The sequence below is a fragment of the Tachyglossus aculeatus genome, chromosome X4 (genome assembly GCF_015852505.1).
Source record: "Tachyglossus aculeatus isolate mTacAcu1 chromosome X4, mTacAcu1.pri, whole genome shotgun sequence".
Lineage (NCBI taxonomy): Eukaryota > Metazoa > Chordata > Mammalia > Monotremata > Tachyglossidae > Tachyglossus > Tachyglossus aculeatus.
Genome location: NC_052098.1, coordinates 40,293,109 through 40,316,111, shown reverse-complemented (window position 1 = coordinate 40,316,111; position 23,003 = coordinate 40,293,109). Strand labels below are relative to the sequence as shown.

Genomic DNA, 23,003 nt, shown 5'->3' with positions numbered 1-23,003 from the left:
AGGAGGAAGAAACTCTTCTGTTTGGTTGTTTGAAAATGACTGTGGATATTTATTGCTCTGTGGGCTGCCTGGTCAACCACCACTCGCTCCACCCTGGCCTGGCTATTTATTGGTTCTCTTTTAGTTTACAAACTCCTCTAAATGCAGAAGGGAAACTATCACAGAGGAATCTGGGCAATTACCTGGGAGCATAGCAGTAGGAAAACATCCCCCCACCACAGACATACACTATACACAAATAGATCTAAGCAGTTGTGCTGTTTGTGTAAGGATTAAGCCTTTGCATATTAGCAACACTTTTGCCCTAGATGCTAGCTGAGTGGTTTGACTTACTAATCACTGTGGAGGAGTTAATAGTACTTGCTGCTATTGGCTCAAGTATGCTGCTTCCCAACCTGCCTTGATGACAGGGGGCAAAGGGTCTGGTAATCAGGAGAACAGAATTCTGGTCCCAGCTCTGCAACTGGTGTACTGTATGACTTCAGATAAGTCACTCAACCTCTCTAAGTCTCTTTCACCATCTGTAAAATGGAAATAATAGCACCTGCCTCTCCTTCTGCCCAGGGATGTGGTGAGGGCTAAAGGGATATTGTTAAGGAGGATAAAGGAGGCAGCATGGATTAGTGGGAAAAATATGGGCCTGGGAATCAGAAGACTCAGCCTTTAAATCCAGCTCTGCACCTGAGCTGCTGTGTGACCTTGAAGCAAATCACTTAACCACTCTTTGTCACTATTTCCTCATCTGTCAATTAGGGATAAGATACTTGCTCTCCTTCCTTCTTAGAATGTGAGTCCCATGGAGGACAGGGATTGTGTCCAATCTGATTATTTTGTATCTACCTCAGTGCTTAGCTTAGTGCTTGGCACAGAGTAAGTACTTAGAAAACATTGTTATTAAGAATAGGTTTAGGCCTTTGTACTAAGATGGGTTTTCTTTTGAAAAGGCCATTAAGTGGCTAATCTATTTCTTTTTTGTCTCCTTTGTTTCTGTTTTGAAATAGGGGTCTTTAACTGTTCCAGCTTAACCCAAAATGTGCAGAGGAGAATGATGGAAGCCCCTGAATACCTTGATTTGGATGAAATAGATTTTAGTGATGACATATCTGTAAGTATAAGCATCTGAAAAGTCACATTTTCATCCTAGTTTGTTCAGTTACCAGGTCCAGTATCTGTGGTACAGTCTGTAAATCCCAAACTATTCAAAATTGTATTTTTGAAAATTGTAGGTGCAGCATTTCTGGGAAAGGCCTTTAGAATTTTAGAACTTTTAGAACTTTGTATCATCCCTAATCCGGCAGAGACCCACAGCTTGTCGTGGGCAGGAAACATGTCTGTTTATTGCTATATTGTACTCTCCCAAGCGCTTAGTACAGTGCTCTGTGCACAGTAAGCACTCAATATGATTGACTGACTTGGAGATGGCTATCTAGCCAGAGTTGGCCCACCTGAGAGTCCAGTAAGTTCAAGGTAAAAGCTGCTGCCTTCATGAATGTTCTTTTACAGTCATAGATGAATGAAGATTTAATGTACATTCTCATCTCAATTTGCCCACTCCAGGATCTGAGGGCACCACCTACTATTTCTTTGCCACCTCCCAGAATCTCCACTTGTACTGGGTTTATGCCAGTTGCCACCCTGCCCACTTGCACTTGAACCAAAATGAACCAGCCTCACATCCATGAGTGTGTGCGCGTACACACACACACACACACACACACACCACACCCACACACACCCCCGCCCATTCTACTGTTTTCCAGCAGCAGCTCCAATGTGGTGGAAATGGAAACTTAACCAGGAATGGATAGTGCTCAGAACAGACAGCATGTTTTTCACTGGAGTTATGACCTATCATTGCTGGGACCCCTGTGCTCCTTCCAGAAGCTGAGGCTGGCTGATTCATTTCAAAATTTCCTGGCTGCTTTACTGAACTTCCTCTTTCTTTACAGCCAAGCGGGAACCTTGCCTGTTTTCCTAGTAGGAGTGGATTAAGGGGAAGCGTTAGATGGATATCCCATTTTCTGAAACCAGAACTTGAGTCCGGAATGGGTGACTCACTCTGCCAAGAAAAGCCACATGTCTCTCCTTATTTCAGTTTCTTTGGGTCTGGCTTAGGCAGATGGGAGGGAGCCCCGGGAGCCAATTATTTTCACCTTTCCCACTGTGCGTACTGCTCTCTAGTGCTGTGCTTACCTGCCAGCTTTGCTGCAGAGTAGAGGAAAAATCACCCACGCTGGCAAGGAAGTATTGAAACATGCAAGTTCTTGGCCAGTCTCCTGGCTTGACCGTTCTATCTGGCAGCTTGAGAAACTGAGAGAGAATGGGCTACTGGAATTCCATTTAGCATTTTCCGCAATCTGGTCACACAGGAGGCCTTGGGAATTTGGAGCAGTGAGGGTGCGAAGGGAAAGCTTTATTTTTCTGAGTAGCTAGTTGATCGGTGCCGAGGCCTAGACAATATTGAAGTGAAGAGAGTGTTTATATGCTGAATGGGGAAGAAGGATCCCTGGAGAAAGAAACAGTTCTCCACTTTCTTTGGAAGGATCTGGCCACAGCCCAGAATGTTCCAGGGTTAGGAACCTCCTCTTAAAAGTTAGTGAAATATGTTAGGCAATATTTAAAACTTTAGCCAGTCCAGATGCAGGCTACTCTATGGTTATGCTTCAGGAAGCTGACTGCTCTGATGTGTAAATGAAAATATTATTCAGTAATAATATTGATCCCCCTCTCAGGGTCACACCTGAAGAGTTTCCAGTACTCTACCAATCTCAACTATGGAAGAGAGAGTCAAGCAGAGGCCTACCCATTCCATTCCTAGCTTGAGCAGTGGCTAGAGAGTGGAAGGCAATCTGCTACAAGTCAAAACCCACCTGTGCTGGGCAGCAGCTTCAGGGGAGAGAGTCAAGGGTGGTTACTCAAGTTTACTGCACAGGAGGCGGCAATGGTAAACCACTTCCATATTTTTACCAAGAAAACTCTATGGATACACTACCAAAATGATTACAGATGGAGGTGGGGCGTTCTGGGAGAGATGTATCCGTGGCATCGCTATGGGTCGGAGATGACTCAACAGCATGAGACAAGAATAGTATTGATGCAGTAACCTTCAATTTACCGCTTTGACTCTGCATGGTCTTTGTTGGTAGCCACCCTCAACCGGTCCTTCAAAGAATGCTAGGGAAAGATAGCTGAGTTTTAAAACAGACTCCTCCTCATGATAGCTGTTAGGTGGTGGTTGGGGCTCTCTGGGTGTGGCTGGGTTCAGAGGCTTCCATCACAGCAGCCACTGTACTTATCGGGAACAACAGTGACCAGAGATTTCAGAGAACAGACCTGCTGGTTCCTTCTCATGCTATGCGTCAACAGGAAGCCTGGGGCTGGGCCTGACCAATTTCGTGCAGTCCTAGCCCCTGCCCAGCCAGATCCTTGGTCCAACCAGAGGTTAGTCTGGGGACCCTTCCAAACGTGTTACTGCATGTGGGCATTTGTCCTGGGGCTGATAAGGCACCGAGCAGCTGTTGAGCTACCAGACTTCAGTCAGTCAATCAGTCGTATTTGTTGAGCACTTACCATGTGCAGAGCATTGTTTTGTACTAAGCTCTGGGCAGGGTACAGCACAGTGGGTAGAGCATGGGCCTGGGAGTCAGAAGGTCATGGGTTCTAATCCTGGCTCGACCATTTGTCTGCTGTGTGACCTTGGGAAAGTCACTTTACTTCTCTGTGCCTCAGTTACCTCATCTGTGAAATGGGGATTGAGACTGAGCTGCACGTGGGATAGGGACTGTCCAACTCAATTTGCTTGTATCCACTCCAGTGCTTAGTACAGAGCCTGGCACATAGTAAGTGCTTAACAAATACCATTATTATTATTATTATTAACAATAAACAGACAAATTCCCTGCCCACAGTGACCTTACAGTCTAGAGGGGGAGACAGGCATTAATATAAATAAATTACAGATGTAATTTAATAAATTACAATAAATTCCCCTCTCAGGGTTGCACCGGGAGAGTTTCCAGTGCTCTACTAGTCTCGACTGTGGGAGGGAGAGTCAAGCAGAGGCCTACCCATTCCATTCCTAGCTTGGGCAGTGCCTAGAGAGTGGAAGGCAATCTGCCACAAGTCAAAACTCCCCTGTGCTGGGCAGCAGCGGCATGGGAGAGAGTCAAGGGTGGATACTCAAGTTTACTACATGGAAGGAGGCAATGGTAAACCACTTCCATATTTTTACCAAGAAAACTCTACGGATACACTACTAGAACGATTGCAGATGGAGGTGGGGCATTCTGGGAACAGTGTACCCATGGTTTCGCTGTGGGTTGGAGATGACTCAACAGCATAAGACAAGACAACAAATTATTAATAATTTAATGTACTAAAGAAATTACACATGTGCAGCAGCACCCCAAATGTTGGGCCATGGACCAACAGGGGTCTGAATCACAAACAGGGGGATGAGGGGAGTAGAGGCCCTGAGCTTTTTACCCAAAACCAATTCACTGGGCTCTACTTGGGGTCTGCCCAATTCAACCCCACAAGTTCAGGACCTGCAGAGTCCACCGGCCCAGGTTGGGACAGCTATGACAGTTCAGGGGATTGAGGGTTACCTAATGGTGCCCAATGGAGAAACTTGGGTGGGGGGCTGCTTTTTTGTTTTTAGCTCTCTGCAGTCTTCCTTCCCCACCCATTCTCTTTTCCACCTAAGAGCTGAGATGGTGAAAAGAATGAGATATTTTTCTTTGAAAAATGATCAGAAATGGAAACGCACACATTCAGACCATCTTTTGTTCTTTAGTCATGCTCTCTGTTACACCCAGTTACACAAACCTGCTTGAAATTCATGTTCTTTTCTTCCTTCCATGAGCTTATTCCTTGTTTTAATTCCAAATCTAGGCTGTGTGATGGAGTATTACGACTACAGAGTTCTCATTTTTACCTAATGAGACAAAACACAGAAGGCAATTGAAGAGGTTGACAGTCTCTCAGATTCCAGAATAGCATACATCTTTTGCAATTTAAAGAGTTTTAAATATACATTCCTGCAACTTTGCCAGCTAAAGAGGCAGGACATTGTGCAGAGACCATGCAGATTGGTTGTGAAAAGACAGAGATGTGTATAAATATAAAGGTTCAAAATAGTGGTTTTAAGGGCCTAAAAATAGATCATAAATTCTTGGTTTATCCTTTGGGGACCTGGATTACTGTTTTATTTGGAACCTCCCACCTCCAGATAACTTTTCTTAATGGTGTGGTTGCAGATTTCTTTTTTTCCCTGGGTCTTCCTTTCATTTTAAAGTGGGTCAATGTGCTATTCTATTAATAGCATTATTTCACTGGGAATAGGACTTAGTGTCCTGGCAAGCCAAAATGCATACCTCAACTGACCTGCTCTCTGTGAGGCTCAGGAGGAAGCCATAATGAGAATTGCCCATTTGTCTAGTTCAGTGAGATGGATCATGAGCCAGTAGAGAATGGATGAGGAGCCCCGGATTTCGTGTTCTAAAAGAACAACCAGGACTCTGGCAAAAATCAAGCCCATAAAAAAAAATAGCCACGGAGAACCCCTTGGCTTCCTGGAAAAATGAGTGGAAGACAGATTTGTGATGGGAAGGCAGCTACCTAATATGATCAGAGCCTATTTTGGGGGGTAGTAGTTCTTTCAAATTTCCTTGCTGGCCATTCTGAACTCGGGCTCTTATTGAGATGCCTGCAGATTTGAAGCCTGAGAAGCAGTAGGTGGAAATTCACCCAGACTTTAGTCTAGTGTTTGAAGGGTGGGTTTGGAAACCTGTAGGGATGTTATAGCTTTAGCTTTGAAGGTGCTTGGCATTTTTGTTCCTCCAGATTACGTGGCTCATTACCATTTGAGTAATGTCTGCTGATTCACCCAGCTGGCTCCAGTTTTCAGGAATGTGGGCCAAGGAATTATATTGTTGAAGAATAGCTGGGGTGGTCAGATCTCCCCACTAAATTTTTAGCAATTGCTCACTTGTTCTTGAGAAGCCTGTACCTGCTGAAACCACTATTTTGCATGGCAAGGTGACAAAGCTGACTGACTAAGGCAGGTATGCAAGGCTTTCTTCTGACCTGTCCAGTATGTGTGGCTTTGGAGCCTGATTTCAGGGTCAGTTCTGATACAGTGACTCCCTTGGGCCAGTAGAGAACAGAGGAGAAGTCAGAATAACTTTTTGAGGGTGGTTGGGGTTGAAGGCCCCTGCCTCTCCACACTCTGTCCCCTTCCCTCTTGATTTTACCTCTCAGCCTGAAATCTTGAGTGGAAAAGTGGGCCAGTTGAATCTTAGACCATAGTGGAGGTTGGAGAGATACCCAGGACCCCCGATGATGGCCATTGTATCTCAGACTACTAGACTGTTCTAGTAAGAGCAAGGCAGGCTCTTGCATCCCTGGGGCAGCAGGTGCTAACGCCCTATCCCCCACTTTGCACCCATCAACCCCAGTTAATCATATATGCAGTATTAAGCCTCATGAGCAAAGCTATTGGTTTGCTGTAATTCAATTCACCTGAGCAGCATTTTAACCCCACCCACCTCAAAATGTGTTCTTCCAAGAACAGCAAAAAAAAAAAAAAAACCTTGATAGAACACATGGCAACAGAGTACAAAAGGCTTAATTCTAATTGAATTACAGACTATGTAATTATTTAACCTGCACCAGCTGGCCTCAAGAAGCTACCATAGTCCTTGGAGACATAATGCTTCTCCAGGAACATCAGGTACCTTGTCAGAAGAATGAAAAATCCCTTTTGATAAAATGGATGAATTTAAAGGGCAAGAGGAGAGTGGAGTGAGGGAAATATAGAATGGATTTTGGTGGGGAAGAGTTCTCAGTTCTCGAGGTGACCCCAATCCTGGAAGGATTCTATGGTATGTTCTCTGTCCCCAGGATTCAATTACATCAGGCAGGTAAGAGTCATTTTTGTAATTAGTCACCTGAGATTTCATTTTTATCTTTTGGAAGTGCTTGAACTTGAATTCTCTTCTGACATACAATTGGAAGACTGACAACAACAGAAACAATTCTCCCTCCTTCTAACCCTTGTGTTATTGCTTGGAGATCTGGGTGGTTTTGTATGTAGATGATATGCTTCACCTAGCAATTGTCAGCTAGCTAAAAATATCCCCCTTGTTGAACAATGTGTGGTAATTACACATTCCTCAAATTTTAGTGCTACATTAATCCTGAAAAGTCAGCCCCCCTCCTTTTTTTGAGAGCTGATATTTTCTCCTTTTTTTTTTAAGCAAAAGAGTCAGTGATTTCTGAGGACACAGTGTCAGGAGTTGTAGGGGACATCATAACAGCTGGTAATTGTTTTTTAGTTTTTTACAGAATCCACATTTTTCTTAATGATCCGAATGATGTCCTGCTAGTACTTTTTGTTGTATAAGGGCATTAAACTGGTCCCAACAGCAGATCTTATTCTGTGACTTTGTGTCCTCACATGAGTTTCCTGGCTGGATCTTCCTGGTTGATTCTGCACTGCTCTCTTACCTCCCCAGCAGCCTTCCTGCACTCTGAAGACTGCTCTTTGGCTTCCTAGGGTGGCTGCAGGGTGGAGGAGACAAGCCTGGGGTCTGGAAAAACCCTCAATACAGTCTATCAATCAAATAGACCGACTGTCGTCATGGTACCGAGTGGGCTCAGAGACAGGGCTAATGACATATGGTTCCAAAAATTGAATCTTGCCTATGCAGCCAATTGACGCTAAAAGAGATTTTGCCCCATGAAGACTAAAGTCCAAATGGGAATGTCAACCAGAAAATTTCCTGCAAAAGATACTTCTGCCTTGGAGATTCAGTGATTCACATGTGGGTTAGTTTAGGCAGAATATTTTGTGACAATTTTAGGTTGAATTGAGGGAGATTTGATCCTGAGTAAAAAATTCCTGTTAGTAGGAAATTGTATTTTAATAGGCCGAATCATGTAGATAATTGAAGCCAGTCCATGAACTTAGAAAGAAATGGTGGCAGCTTAGTCTTCCTGTTTGTTTTCTTAACTATTTGTAAAAAGTGAGTGTTGCCCTTCATTGATCAAATTATTGATACAAATGTGCCTATATCCATTTCTGGAGAAAGCAACAAGCTTCTGAACTCCCCCTATTTTTTTGCTGTCATTCTGAGAGCTGATTTTTGGACTGGTGATGCCAGGCTGGGACATACTATATTTACTGCTCCACTTCTTTACATAATTTTCATAATGGTAAAACAGGGTGGGGTTATTATGTGGATCAAATAAGAATTAAGGGAGGGGCAGAAAAAAGTAGGAGGAAAGGCAGGGGGAAGGAAGAGGAAGGGAAAAAGGCACTTTGGACTTCATCTCTTCTATTTCACTCTCCCAAGTACATGAATTTACTCTCCACCTGCTTGTGAGTTCTCACCCTTCACCTTCCTCCTTCTCTGACCTGGGGCAGTCTAAATGAGCTACTTCCCCCTTCCCCACAGCTGTGTTATGAAATGCTCATCTATCCGCTCCTCCTCCTCCCTTGGAGGACAGCTATTACTGCTGACAGTTAAATGATACAACAAATAATATTTTATTCCCTTCTCAAAAATCGTGGTGGGACAATTATTGCAGTTGAAGCAATATTATGAATAAATACAGTAGTTGCCATGCATACGACCATTTGGAAATTCACATTCCCTTCCCTTCTGTTCAAACTGAGCACAGGTACATCCTGCTGACTACACTGTACACCACCACCATCCTACCTCCTGTCCTAATTCTGTGCCCTTTAAACCAAATTCCAGTGGCACCATTGTCTGAGGCATACAGATCTTTGATAGTTTGGGCAAAAAGTGGCAGATGTTGGGACGGTTCTCAATGCACCTGATAATTGTGCTTCCTGCCAAAGGCAACAACTCTGGAGAGGTGGGGAATGGGGTCATAATCATCCCATCCTGTCCTTTGGAGCTGGGTGGGGTCAGCCAGAAATGAATATGCCAAGATATAGCAACCGTGTCTCTCTTTTCTCTTTTCTGTGCCTGTCTCCTTCTCTGTCTTTGAGTCAGTCTCAGTCTTGTCTGAGTCGTGTGTTTGTCACCTGTGTGGTGTCTTGGACTCTGTCTTGGGATCTGGGGACCTCTCTGCCCTGCTCCCATGCTTGTCCCCGTGCTCGAAGTAAAAAGCTGGCAGCAGTGCTTTCTACTGCTCTGTTTTGGCTGTGAAGCTAAAGCCAAATGGACTCTGTCTATAGAATGTCCCGCAATGCCTCCATTGTTGTCTATGGGATCTCAGTATCCAAGGAAACTCGGCTACTTGAAGGAAGCCATCAGTATCCCAACAGGTGCCTGCCGACTATGTGACTTCCATTGGCCACATCTTCCGAGTTCAAGAAGGGCTCCTAAGTGGGCTTACTGCCCAGGTCTGCATGTTCTTTTTTGGATGCAGACCCCTCCCACCCCTCATCCTCTGATCCTGCCCAGGGGATCCCAGATCTGGTGAATTTTTTATGGTATTTGTTAAGCGTTTACTATGCGTCAAACACTGTTTACTATGCGTCAAACACTGTTCTATGTGCTGGGGTAAGTATAAGTCGATTAGATCGGACACAGTCCCTGTCCTACATGGGGCTCACGGTCTAAGTAGAAGGGAGAACAGGTATTTAGTCCCCATTTTACAGCTGAGGGAACTGAGGCCCAGAAAAGTTAAGTGATTGGCCCAAAGTCACACAGCAAGCAACTGGCAGAGCCAGGATTAGAAACCAGGTCCTCTGACTCCCAGGCCCATGCTCTTTCTACTAGGCCATGTTGCATCTCCAAGTTCAGATCGGCCCACTGATTATGTGGGCATTGGATTTCAGGGTCCTGCCAGATGTTCTTGTTCAGGTGCTGCTGGAACGAATGAATAGATTTGTCTCTTATGGGTGTCCTTTCTCCTTTGGTCTTCTGTTCAGTATTCCGTAACGTCTCTCAAGACCATCCCAGAGCTGTGCCGAAGATGCGACTCTCAAAGTGAAGACAGATCAGGTACGCCTCTCACCTTTGTTTCCGTCTCCATTTCCTGAATTGCTTGTCAAATGTGCACTCCCAGCAGCTGGATCATGCCGGTGCGTTGCTGGTTCTGGTTTATATTTCTGCAGTGCTTTCTTCCAAGAGATCTTTTCCCCCAGCAGATGTTAGGTCATCAGCAAAAGGAAAGAAGGAAGGAGGGGAAGGTCCTTCCAATGAGAATTTGGCCGTATACAAATAAACGCAGGAGATCATCTCCGCAGCTCCAAACCACAGTATATGCAACAATTTACTGAAAACCCGAGAAACCATTGGTGACAAGACATAATGATGCAGGCGCCAATGAAAAAATGTTGGATGCATTTACTACCCATATGGCAGTGGCCAGCTTGAGGGATGATGTTTTGCCAAAGTCTGAAACTCTATCAAGGATGCTACATGATAGAATCTACTCTAAGGCATACTGTAACAGTTAAGATTAAAGCAGAGCTTTGGAGTTTAATAGTGTAAACTAAATGAAGAATCATGGCATATAGATGAGAACCAGCTGGGTGACCTTTTTTTCCTCCCTCCACTGACAAAAAGTACATTCAGTGTTGTTTTTCACTCTGTAAATCAAATTAGACCTCTTTGTTTTTCTCTCTGTGATGGGCAAAGGAATACATTGGAGGGAAAGATGCTGTCATGTTGAACTATGAAATGTTTATGTTCATTTATGTGATGATTTCAAAGCATGTTCATTTACACTGTCAAAACTAGAACACCTCTTGCAGCATCTCAGTCCCAGAATTCTTAGAGGAGATGAGAGGCTTACAATAGTACTCAAGTTAAGACTTGGATAAGCTTATTCCAAACCCGAGTCCCTATCTTCTATGACTATCAATATTGTAGGTCATTATAATGAAAAGGACTTTTTTAAAAAATCTAATTTACTTTTCCACTGTGCTGTTTGTTTATTTTTGACATTTTGCTTAGATGAAGCAGTGAAAATAGATTAGTCTTCTTCTGTTTTGTTTATCCCAATGTTCTTGGGCATTAAAAGCAATCCTGCAATGTTTGGGTCAGAAACACTGCCAAGGAATGTTTTAAAGTAAAATTAAATAGTTTTCAGGTCAATTTTATTTTTTAAAACTACAAAACTATACTCATCTTGGGTATTAGACTTTTGCTTATAAAGCCTGAATTGGGGAGTCTATGATGGCTGCAGTGCTTCTTGGTTCTGGTGTGGTAACCTTGGGCCACACGAAGGCAATGAGCCAGGCTTCCCCGGTTTTCGAGCTTCCTCCGAGCTCCTTTCTCCCCAGACCACCAAGCTGGCCATGGTCTTGAAAGGAGAAAGAGCTGCAAAGTGCCAAACAGCAGTTAGGTGGGGAATGTGATTGTGTGGTTTGATGGGGTTGGAGAAATGGAGCTGTGGTAAGCGAGGATGTAAAGGTTTGTTAACCTCTGGCCTCTGGTGACATCGGTATATAGTGACGCAGACTGACCGAAAATCCCAGGTCAGCTGGACAATCTGGGTGGCTATAAGATGTCCCAGACAATTTTAGAACCCCACAGGTATCCCAAAATTGGGACTGTCCTGGCTGAACTGGTCACCCTTTCTGAGGCATTTTAAATTGCCAGGATGGAGCACATAAAGTCCATGCTCAGTTTACATCACCTAGGAGATTTTAACCCTCCACTTTTCTGTTGCCATTCCCATACACCCTTTTTGTCATCGTTTCAAAGGAAACACTATTAACCTTTTGTGTTACCTGTAAGTCTCACAGGGATGTTGACCATGGGGACAGGCAGGAACTCATTCTCCAAGCCCAAGCAGCTGGTCCAGGCTTGCCCAACCTCAGGGGTGTTGGTTTAGACCAAGGAAAGATAGGCACTAAGGATGTGAGGAACAGTCTCCAGAGACCCTACCTGGTCGGTTTTTGGGGTTCACCCAGGGGCCTGGGTCCTGCTCCAAGATGGGCTCAGGAGATGGATTCTTTTGGGACTCCTCGAGCCACCCAGGCCTTCCATGGAAGAGATCTATAGACTGACCCTTGAGCCAGCCCAACATCCCTGAGGCTGTCCAGGCCCCTGGAGATGAAATCAAGGCCACACTTTCAGGGTGGAACTAATGTCACCAAAATGTCACAGTAGAATTTGTGTAGCTCCTCCCTCTCCCCCTCCCCCTCACTTAGAGAATCAGGGTTTGTAAACATTAGCTCCTACTTGTCCTGGTCCCTGACATGGTAGAGGAAGAGGTGGGTGGGATCAGCACGGGATACAGCATGCTCCTGGGAGTCAGAAAGACTGGGGTTCTAATTCTCGTTCTGCCACTTGTCTGCTGTGTGACTTTGGGCAAGTCACTTAACTGCTCTGTGCCTCAGTTACCTCATCTGTAAAATGGGGATTAAGACTGTGAGCCCCATGTGGAACAGGAACTGTGTTCAACCTAATTTGCTTGATCTTCCCCTGTGCTGAGTACAGTGCCTGGCACATAGTAAGCGCTTAACAAATACCACAATTATTATTACTATTATCATCTCATCAAGAGAAGCAGCGTGGCTCAGTGGAAAGAGCACGGCCTTTGGAGTCAGAGATCACGGGTTCAAATCCCGGCTCCGCCAATTGTCAGCTGTGTGACTTTGGGCAAGTCACTTAACTTCTCTGTGCCTCAGTTACCTCATCTGTAAAATGGGGATTAAGACTGTAAGCCCCCCGTGGGACAACCTCATCACCTTGTAACCTCCCCAGCACTTAGAACAGTGCTTTGCACATAGTAAGTGCTTAATAAATGCCATTATTATTATTATTATTATCTCCTGGAGGGAGTAATTCAAGCTTGTTGGGGTCATCTTGTTTCTGGCCCACCTGCAATTCAGACCTCAATATTGGTTAGAAGGAAGGAGGCAGGACTCCTTCAGGAAAGAGGTACTCATCGAAGTCCAGGGTTAGAGAGGTTAAAAGCAGAGCTTTGGGGAAAGAGTTTATTTGATGTGGGCAGATTGTCTGGGAGACCTATCACCCTCAAACCAATGTTGCTAGTGACAGGAAAACGACAGAGCAAAATCTAGGGCTGCTCATCAGGGGTGTCCACAGACAATACTGGCCAAACAGTTGTCTTTGATACTAGTGCCAAATTCACAAGGCACAATGATTTGGAGTTGACTTTGCCTGGGGCAGCATTCCCTGCCTAGGGTCCAGGCCACAGTTGAGTTCTAAAATTGTCAGCAATCCCATTCCAAGGTCCCAGGCCTTCGTCCCTTGGACTTGCTTCTACAGTCAGTCCGGAGCAGATTTTCATGTCCTTCCACTGAATTTTTCCATTTTTTCTCCTTTGATATTAATCACTATATCTTGTTTATTTTTCCCACCTCATCACTAGATGGGGAAATGAGTGGGAAGGAGAATGTTTTCAGCCAGTTACTCCATTCCTCATAGATAGCTCTGTTGTGGGTAAAAGGAAATAAGGCCTAAAATCTAAACATTCTGATTCTGACATAAATAAGGCCATCCCACTGTTAGAGGCATTTTGAATTCTTATAAAATTAAGATTCCTGAATTAAATTAAAATTGAGCATTATATATAATTACTTGCTAGTTCACTGACTGTAACACTGGCTCTTTTAATCCCCATATATTTAAATGATGGTGACACAATGTTTGATTGCCCTAGTATTAATCACCAAGGTAATTTATTCCCCAACCCAAACATCACCTAACAGGCAGCAGACCTACTCTGAAACCAAAGCAAAATGAGAGAATTGAGGAATCTAATCCAGATAGCCAGTACTGGCAATTTAGGGAAGAGGGATGTTGGGCAATTAACCATGAGCTCTTGGTTGATTAATACAGATTGAGGGGTAGGGGGAGGAGGGAGTCTAAACTGCATTCCCCCATTGCTTGCCCCTTCACCCTGGATTACTTGGTAACAAAACAACAATTCACCCTCTCCTGGATAATTGCTGGTTCTTTAGCATTCACAAGGTGGGGACTGAATTTCAGAACCAGCACCTTCTATGTCCTGTGAGAGAGGTTGGACTCACTTTTCAGATGTGGGTGTTCATCAGTTGGATGTTGGCATATCAAGTTGGACTTCTTGAGTTCTTACATTACATTGCCTCTGCCAGGTAACCTCTATCCTGTCAAAGGACATAGCCTCTCCATGGCAAAAGGTATGTTGGAGAGAGAGAGAGAAAGAAAGGAAAGTCACCTTGAAGTGTTTCTGGTTCAGAGACATTTACCACCTCACAGCTCTTCATGAAAAGAGTAAGAAAAGTAGCCCATTAGAAGGAGGGTGGCCTAGTGGAAAGAGCACCAGCTTTCGAGTCAGAGTGCCTGGGTTCTAATCCTGGCTCTGCCACTTGCCTACTGTGTTACCTTGGACAAGTCACTTCACTTCTCTATGCCTCAGTTTCCTCATCTATAAGATACCTGTTCTCCCTCTAACTTAGACTGTGCATTCCATATGGGACAGGGATTGTGTCCCACCTGATTACTTTGCACCTACCCCAGTGCTTAGCACAGAGTAGATGCTTAGCAAATATTCCAGAAGGGATCACTCTTCTAGCCCTTTTGCATGTTCTCAAGTGCCCAGTCACAATACTGGCTATACACAGGGTGCTCAGTACAGAACTCTGCACACAGTAGGCAGCCAGTACTGTGGTCTCACACATTAGGCACAGAGTACGGCTAGTGCACACAGTAGCATTCATCATAGTGCTCTGCACATGGTAAGTGCCCAGTAAATCTTGCTGCTACCCTGTATAGAAAACTAGGTGAATTTGATAGCTTTCCCTTGGGCCATGCCTCTCAATGCTGACTTTCAATACCGTATCCCAAAGAAGGGCAGCTGGCAAACTGTGGATTCTCTCTCCTTGAATTATGATGAAGCGCCTGTTAGTTTCATCCAGTTTTTGAAGGACAGGCATGAGGAAACTGTTGCCTTAGGAAAATCTAATTAAGGACTTTTTCCCCCCCACTCAGCTACCCAACACCGACTGTTCTTGGACCCTAGTTAGGGATTTCACTTAGTATCAAATGGAAACACTAGTGAATGCCTTGGTGGGCAATCGTCCTGGGAGTCTGTTGAGTCTCCAGTGTGACCCATCAAGGGACAATCAAGTCACCTAATTCCCATTCAGGCAACATTTCCAACCCTGATCAGGGACAGAATAAATCTTTTTCCATTCATTCCACGCTAAGTACTGAGCAGCCACCGCACGCAGGGCCCTGAACTGAGTACACTTCAATAAAATGAATTCAAATGAATCCCTTTCCATTTTGTAACCAGGAGACTTCAGCTTGGCATTTGTTTTGGCTTTTCATAAGCTTTTTAACTAACGACAGGCAGACAGCTGCAGGAATGCTCCCTTCTCTCTCTCCTTTTCTCCCTCCCTTCTCACATCTTTCCCTCCCTTCCTCTGTTGTCCCCCCACCTGGCAACTCTCAAGTCCGTCTCCCCCGCCCCCCCTGCCCACACACACACAAACAATACACAATATTCACAACTTTGAGCTCTTTTTTTTGGTCACGGAGATTAAACCTGTGACACACTGCCACCTTCAGTCAAGCCGTTAAATCTGTTTGAGAGGTTGGTGACTGCAATGGGGTGGCAGTGAGGGAGAGGCATAGTGGGGGTTTATGCACCCATGATTGATGAGAGCTCCCTATTCCCTGTCTCTTGGTATTTGTCTATATACAACTAGGCACAGAGAGAGAAAGAGAGAAAACAAACACTGGAAATGGGCCTGGAGTGAATACAAAACTTAATTCACTCAAGAGGCTCTGCTAATGTCATGAACCACACAAGGGAAGGTCGGGCATACTTTTTAGATGACAGAATAACCCTGAAAATGAATTCAGCCATGCATTTGCTCCAGGCACACCAATTGCTGTAATATAGAAATGGGAACTCTCAAACTAGAGGTCTAGGTTTTCAAAATATTGTGTCTTATTTCATGGTGAAGGATGCCGTTGAGGTGGGGAGAGATGTTTCCTAGCTGATGCATAAGGAATTTGGCCCATAAGTGAGTTTGCAAAGAGCTGGAAACAGACCCAGGGGGTCTGCATAATTACTGTACTTCAGCAGTTCTCAGAAATGGAGGGAGAGGGTAGAACTATGAATTAGCTGAGTCTATTCCCATTGCTGCTTATTGTTACCAACCATTTAAAGTAATAAAATATACCACCTAATCCAAATCAGTCTTCTCCCTGGGAAATTAGGCTCCCTAATGTGATCATATCCCTGACTGATCTTGTCAAAATGAACTCCCCTGCACCTCTAGTGTCCCCTCTCCTCCTCCACCCACAACCAGAACCTGTCCTCAGTTCATTCAGTCCCTGGGCCCTAATCTGTCCAGGGTACAGTCAGTCAGTGGGTGAGAGAGAATGGCAGTGTAGCGTCTTTCTACCCTGCCTGTCCACCCTCCCTGAACTAAGAGCTATGACTGCTTCTCGCCTTCTCCCTTAACTTCATCACCATGGGTAGACAGGTGGATTGAGGAGATTTTCCTTAAGTTTCCTCATTGCAAAATGGGGATTCAGTACCTGTCCTCCCTCTCCCTTAGACTGTGAGCCCCTTGTGGGACAGAGACTGTGTCTGACCTGATTATCTTGGATCTGCCCCAGCACTTAGTACAGGGCTTGACACATAGCATTTAACAAATATCACAGTACCACTATGATCATTATTATTATTATTGTTATTATTGTTACCATTACTTGAGGGGCAGAAATTGTCAAATTTAAGAATACACTTAAGGACAATGGATCCAATTTTAGTTGTGAGAGAGCAGACTCAAGAAGGGTTAAATACCTCCATGGACAAGCAGTCCTTCATTACTTACCAGAGAGAGAGGTAAGTGTGTTAGATGGTCCATCCCTAACCATGAGGGCAGATTCCAGCAAGACAGCAATCACACAGTTTCTCCAGACATCCCGGTGCCACTGTCAACAGCCTAGGTCCTAGGCTGGATGGGCTGTGGAATTGGCCCAAGATGGCATTGTGGTGTGACCTTCTTCTCCCCTCCCACCATTGACTAAATTCCTGAGGTCTGGCCTGGGCAAGCTGACAGCCCCAGGGATGATGATCTATTCCTAAGCCTTGGGCCAAAGGACAGAGTCTTGCTTGGCTCCTGAGGATGCCCCTGTGGGCTGGGCAACCTGCACTGGGGCCTTCTGGTCATTCCCAATTCTTTGTGGGTTGGCACCAAGAACCACCAGAACTACATCTTCCCTTCTCTTGGGCTAGAGACTGCATGAGCCAGCCCAAGGGGAAAACCACCAGTTAGGGCCCTGAGAGCTTGGCACCACCCCACCACTCTCCCCAGACCAACATCTCAAAGCTGAGACTGAGGTGGCTGCTGGAAGGAAAAGGCAGATGACTAGGGCAGTTTCCACAAATCCTTCCTACTTCTTCTTGAAGTCCCCAGCCCTGAGCAAAGGGTGCTTCTGGAGGACCCTCCACCTCTGGCCATAAATTGGTGCAAGGCTTAACTAGCTCAGGTCCCCCACCCAACATACACATCCTTTGAGATCGCAGAGTGATCCAACATCCACTGCCCACTGCATCCTCACCCTTCTTCTTGATTCTGGGCAAGAGTATCCACCGCTTCTGCTTGAGTCTTAGTTAATAATAATAATTGTACTTATTAAAGCACTTATTATGTGCTAAGCATCAGGGTAGATACAAGTTAATCAGGTTGGACACCGTCCCGGTCCCACATGGGGCCCACACTCTTAAATCCCCATTTTACAGGCAAGGTAACTGAGGCCCAGAGAAGTTAAGTGACTGCCCAAGGTCTCACAACAGACATGTGGAAAGAGCAGGGATTAAAACACAGATCCTTCTGACTCCCAGGCCCATGCTCTATCCACTAAGCCAAGCTGCTTCAATAATTGTGGTATTTGTTAATTGCTTACTATGTGCCAGGCACTGTACTAAGTGGTGGGGTGGGTACAAGCAAATCAAGTTGGACACATCCCCTGTCCCAAGTAGGGCTCACATTTTTGATCCCCATTTTACAGATGAGGTAACTAAAGCACAGATAAGTGAAGTGATGTGCCCAAGGTCACACAGCAGATAAGTGGTGGAGTTAGAATTAGAACCTGTGACCCCAGCACTTAGTACAGTGCCTGGCATTCAGTAAGTGCTTAAGAAATACCACAATTATTATAGAAGCAGTGTGGCTTAGTGGAAAGGGAGTTAGAGGACATGGGTTCTAATCCCAGCTCTGCCACTCGTCTGCTGTATGACCTTGGGCAAGCCACTTAACTTCTCTGTGCCTCAGTTACCTCATCTGTAAGATAGGGATTAAGTTAAGACTGTGAGCCCCACTTGGGACAACCTGATTACCTTGTATCTACCCCAGTGCTTAGAACAGTGCCTGGCACATGTAAGCACTTAACAAATGCCATAATAATAATAGTAATTATTATTATGACCTTCTCACTCCCAGGCCCATGCTCTATCTACTGTGCAGTGTTGCTTCTCAGTGTCATCCAAGTGGTGTCCGGTGTAACTAGGCAGGGGGTTATATCAGGGCTTCTCCAACTGGGGTCTGAGTTGCTTGGTCACACTTCCGACCCTGCCACTCCCAGAGACTTTGAGTTCCAAAAGTGAGGCGTGCCTCTGCTCCCACCCCATTCCCCCATCATGCATGCTTTGCTGGGTGCTCCTGGTGCTATTCTGGGGGTGCAGCTGCTGCCACACTCAAGGAGCTGGAAGCAGGCATAGTCCAGGGTGTAAGGGGGCCCGCCGAAGCAGGCCTCAGAATGAAATGTTTGTGCACCACTGGCTCAGAGTTCCCAAACCCACTGTGAAAGCATTAAACCTCCTAATCTTTCATTAGTTTCTACTAGTCCTTAGGTGTTTAGATGGAAGGAAATGGACCATTACAAATCTCAGAGGGAGGGCTCTCACGGTGACTTAGCTTTAGCTATTCCAGCAAAAAAAAAAAAAAAAACCCAAAAAGACCAAACAACCTAATGCTTTATATACTATATAAAAAAAATCATGCTCTGCAGGGAGGTCATACTCATTCCTGTGGATGGCTTGCATACTGATACTCGCACATCTCCCACGCTCTTCAGCAAAGCAGCAAATTGCTGATAAAGTATTTGTAAAGTCATTAACTACCTAATGCATTGTCAAATAGAACAGAAAGAAATGAAATTGATGACTTGATGGTGACCTGAACGCTCTCTACTCATTTTTCATAGAGGGTGTTGGTGGGAGGTGCTTCCTTTGGGGTGGGGACAGTGGTCCAAGAAATGGAGAGAGACAGACAACTGAGGAAGCCAGAAGTAGATGACAGAGAGACTCATACAGAGAACAACATAAATGATAGAGGCAGCTATGGATAGGGCCCTCACATGCATGGACGCTTTCAAACACTCAAATTTACCCAGGTTATCTTTGCTTCCACTGCTCTCAGCCAGAGCTACAGCAGCAAAGCTCAGTAGGGCTGGTTCCTATCTGACAATTGCCAAGAAGCCTGGTTCCTAGTACTGATCTAGATGGGTTGCTGCTGCCACTGCTGCTTTCCCAGATTTTCAGAGGGAACCCTCCCTAAGAGAAATCCTTAGGGAGAAGCAGCATGGTGTAGTGGAAAGGGCAAGGGCCTGGGAGTCAGAGGACCTGGGTTTTAATGCCGGCTCTCCCTCTTGTCTGCTGTGTGACCTTGGGGAGGTCACTTCACTTCTCTGGGCCTCAGTTACCTCCTCTGTAAATTGTGGATTAAGACTGTAAGCCCTATTTGGGACAGGGACTATGTCCAACCTGATTATGTTGTATTTACCCTAGCACTTAGTATAGTAATAATAATAATAGTAAGAAGAAGAATGATGGCATTTATTAAGCGCTTACTATGTGCAAAGCACAGTAGTACCAGGCACATAGTAAGCACTTAAGAAATACCATTTTAAAAAAACAATAGAAAACAGTGGCAGCAGTGGTCATTTCAGGCCTGAATTGGAGCTAGTAGTCAAGCTTTCAGTAGTAGTAGTAGGAGTAGTAGGAGTAATAGTAATAGCATTTATCAAGCACCCACCAGGTTCAATATACGATATAGGAAGTATAAAACAAGGAAGTGACACATTCCCTGCCCACAAAGGGGTACAGACATAAACCTATTTACAGAGCAATCAAAACAAATAATTGAATGCTCAGTTGAATAAACATATATGCAGAATCAATCAATCAATCATATTTATTGAGCGCTTACTGTGTGCAAAGCACTTTACTAAGTTCTTGGGAAGTACAAGTTGGCAACATATAGAGACAGTCCCTACCCAACAGTGGGCTCACAGTCTAGAAGGGGGAGACAGAGAACAAAACCAAACATACTAACAAAATAAAATAAATAGAATAGATATGTACAAGTAAGATAAATAGAGTAATATGTACAAACATATATACATATATATACATATATACAGGTGCTGTGGGGAGGAGGGGAGTAACATGCCCAGAGCGTTTCTGGACAAAGACAATCCGGGCAGCAGCATGAAGTATGGATTGAAGTGGGGAGAGACACGAAGATGGGAGATCAGAGAGAAGGCTGATGCAGTAGTCCAGACGGGATAGGATGAGAGCTTGAATGAGCAGGGTAGCCGTTTGGATGGAGAGGAAAGGGCGGATCTTGGCAATGTTGCGTAGCTGAGACCGGCAGGTTTTGGTGACGGCTTGGATGTGAGGGGTGAATGAGAGAGCGGAGTCGAGGATGACACCAAGGTTGCGGGCTTATGAGACGGGAAGGATGGTAGTGCCGTCAACAGAGATGGGAAAGTCAGGGAGAGGGCAGGGTTTGGGCGGGAAGACAAGGAGTTCAGTCAGAAGTCCTGAGAATGGGTATAGCTGAGTAGTTCATCAATGCTAAAGATGGCTGATTAGTTTAAATGATTTGGGATGCTGTTAATCAGGGAAAGCTGTTGGGGGAGGTGATCTTTCAGGAGTGCTGTGGTCTCTCAGATTTGGGGAGAGAGGGAGTTCCAAGCTAGGCAAAAAGAATGAATAAAGGGATGGAAGCAGGGGAGGTCAGAGAGTTGAGTGTGAGGTACAGTTAGAAGGTGAGCTTGGGAAAAAAGAAGGGAGGGTTGGGAGTAGCAGGTGAGGAAAGCAGATATGCAAGGTGTGCTGAGTTGGTGGAGAGCCTTGAAGCCAATCGTGAGCAGTTTTTCTTTGATGCAGAGGGACATGTGGAGACAGAGAAAAGTTTTCAACATCAGGGAGATGTGTGCCAATCAGTGCTTCAGGAAGGTGATCTGGGCAACAGTATGTAGTATGGATTGGAAAGAGGAGAGGCTGGAAGCAGGATGGCCAGCTAGGAGGGTCATGCAACAGCCTAACCTCATGACGGCCAAAGCTTGTACCAAAGTGGTAGCAGTTTGGGTGGAGAAGAAGGGGCAGATCCTCGAAATGTTGTGTAGGAAAAACTGACAGGATTTGGCAGGAGACTACATGTGAGAGGTGAAGGTGGTGAAGGAGAATGAAGAGTCAAGGATGCTGCGAAGATTAAAGGTTTCTGGGACAGGGAGGTTGGAGGTGCTATTGATACGATAGAAAAGTTAGGAAGAGCAGATTGAGGATGGGAGATGAAGACTTCAGGTTTGGACATAATTTTGAGATGCCTATGGGACATTGAAATGGAGATATCTTGGAGGCAAGAGGAGATGTACGATTGCAGTTTAGATGACAGGTCAGGGCTGGAGAGATAAATTTGGGATTTCTCCACCCAGAAATGGTAGGTGATACCATATTTGAGCAGATGCTCTTCCTTAGAAGCAGGGGATGAGCTCTGTAGCCATCTTAAATACCACTATTATTATTGTTAGTATTATTGTTATTATCAGCTGTTCTACAGGCCCTCAGAATCTCATAGTGGATCGCAAGCAGCCCACAGTCCAATAGCTTGACTTGTGTGATTCCCAGTGTTACATGTAGCCAACTGATGAAAGGCACTATTTTTTTTCTGATGGAAACCCATTTAGCATGTCACCAAGAGGAGCATTTAAGGGTAATTTAATGTGAAAATATTCCCAAATGGGGATAGCCATTACTCAAGCATTTTCTTTTATGATGTCCAGAACTCCCCAGATCTGGGGAGAAGAGTATTCTGCCAATAGCCCAAAATGCCAGACAGTTAAAGACAGAATTCCTAGTTACAGGAACAAGCTGTGTAATCTTCGCAGCAGAAAATAAGACATGCATCAACCCTATAAGCAAAAGAGCTGATTTTTTTGTAAGATTTGCCTGTCATCATTGTAATACACTTGAAGTGATCTAGTTGAGTCCCAATTTGCCAGCAGCCTTAATGTGTGGCCTTAGACAAGTCACTTAATCTCTTTGGGCCCATTTCCTCATCAGTAAAATGGGGATAAGATAGATTAGGGGTCAGTCCCTCGTGGGACAGGAATTGTGTCCAATCTCATAATCTTTTATCTACCCCAGGATTTAGCACTTAATAAATGCCATAATAATAAAAATTATTATGCAGAAGCTGTAAAAAAATTTCTAAAGATTTCTTAATTAGGCCAGAATTTAGTTTACCAATAACTTGGTACACTACACACTTAAGGGCATTATTTTTCTGAAAGATCAGTGTGTTCAACCTTACACCATTAACAATAATAATAATAATAATAATAATAATAATAATGATGATGATGATGGTATTTGTTAAGCACTTACTATGTGCCAAGCACTGTTCTAAGAGCTGGGGGGAATACAAGGTGATCAGGTTGTCCCATGGGGGCCTCACAGTCTTGATCCCCATTTTGCAGATGAGGGAACTGAGGCCCAGAGAAGTGAAGTGACTTGCCCAAAGTCACACAGCTTACAAGTGGCGGAGCTGAGATTTGAACCCACGATATCTGACTCCAAAGCCCGTGCTCTTTCCACTGAGCCACGCTTTTGTGGAACAAAATATTACAGTGAACTTCGACATCCAAATATCTAATATCTGATGAGAGATTTCAGCCACATAACCTCGTTATGGACAGAGAATGTGCCTGCTAATTCTGTTGTATTCTCCCAAGCTCTTAGTACAGTGCTCTGCA

The 23,003-nt window shown here is 44.7% G+C and overlaps 1 protein-coding gene and 1 non-coding gene across 5 annotated transcripts in view; both read left to right on the top strand.

Moving 5' to 3' along the window:
- The window catches only part of LOC119948011 (synuclein alpha interacting protein), a 259,871-nt gene that overhangs the window by 168,244 nt on the left and 68,624 nt on the right, over nt 1–23,003 (top strand). For 3 of the 4 annotated variants that reach the window (XM_038769796.1, XM_038769797.1, XM_038769799.1), the window contains 2 exons: nt 1,002–1,105; nt 9,911–9,983. In XM_038769796.1, coding sequence (XP_038625724.1) covers nt 1,046–1,105; nt 9,911–9,983 — 133 coding nt within the window. In that variant the 5' untranslated portion in view covers nt 1,002–1,045. Of the gene's footprint in view, nt 1–1,001; nt 1,106–6,879; nt 6,924–9,910; nt 9,984–23,003 lie in introns of those variants that run through there. The other variant, XM_038769798.1, reaches the window with a different exon arrangement.
- LOC119948550 lies at nt 3,987–4,124 on the top strand. Its single transcript, XR_005456939.1, has one exon. It is a non-coding gene; the product is annotated as a small nucleolar RNA SNORA7 (small nucleolar RNA).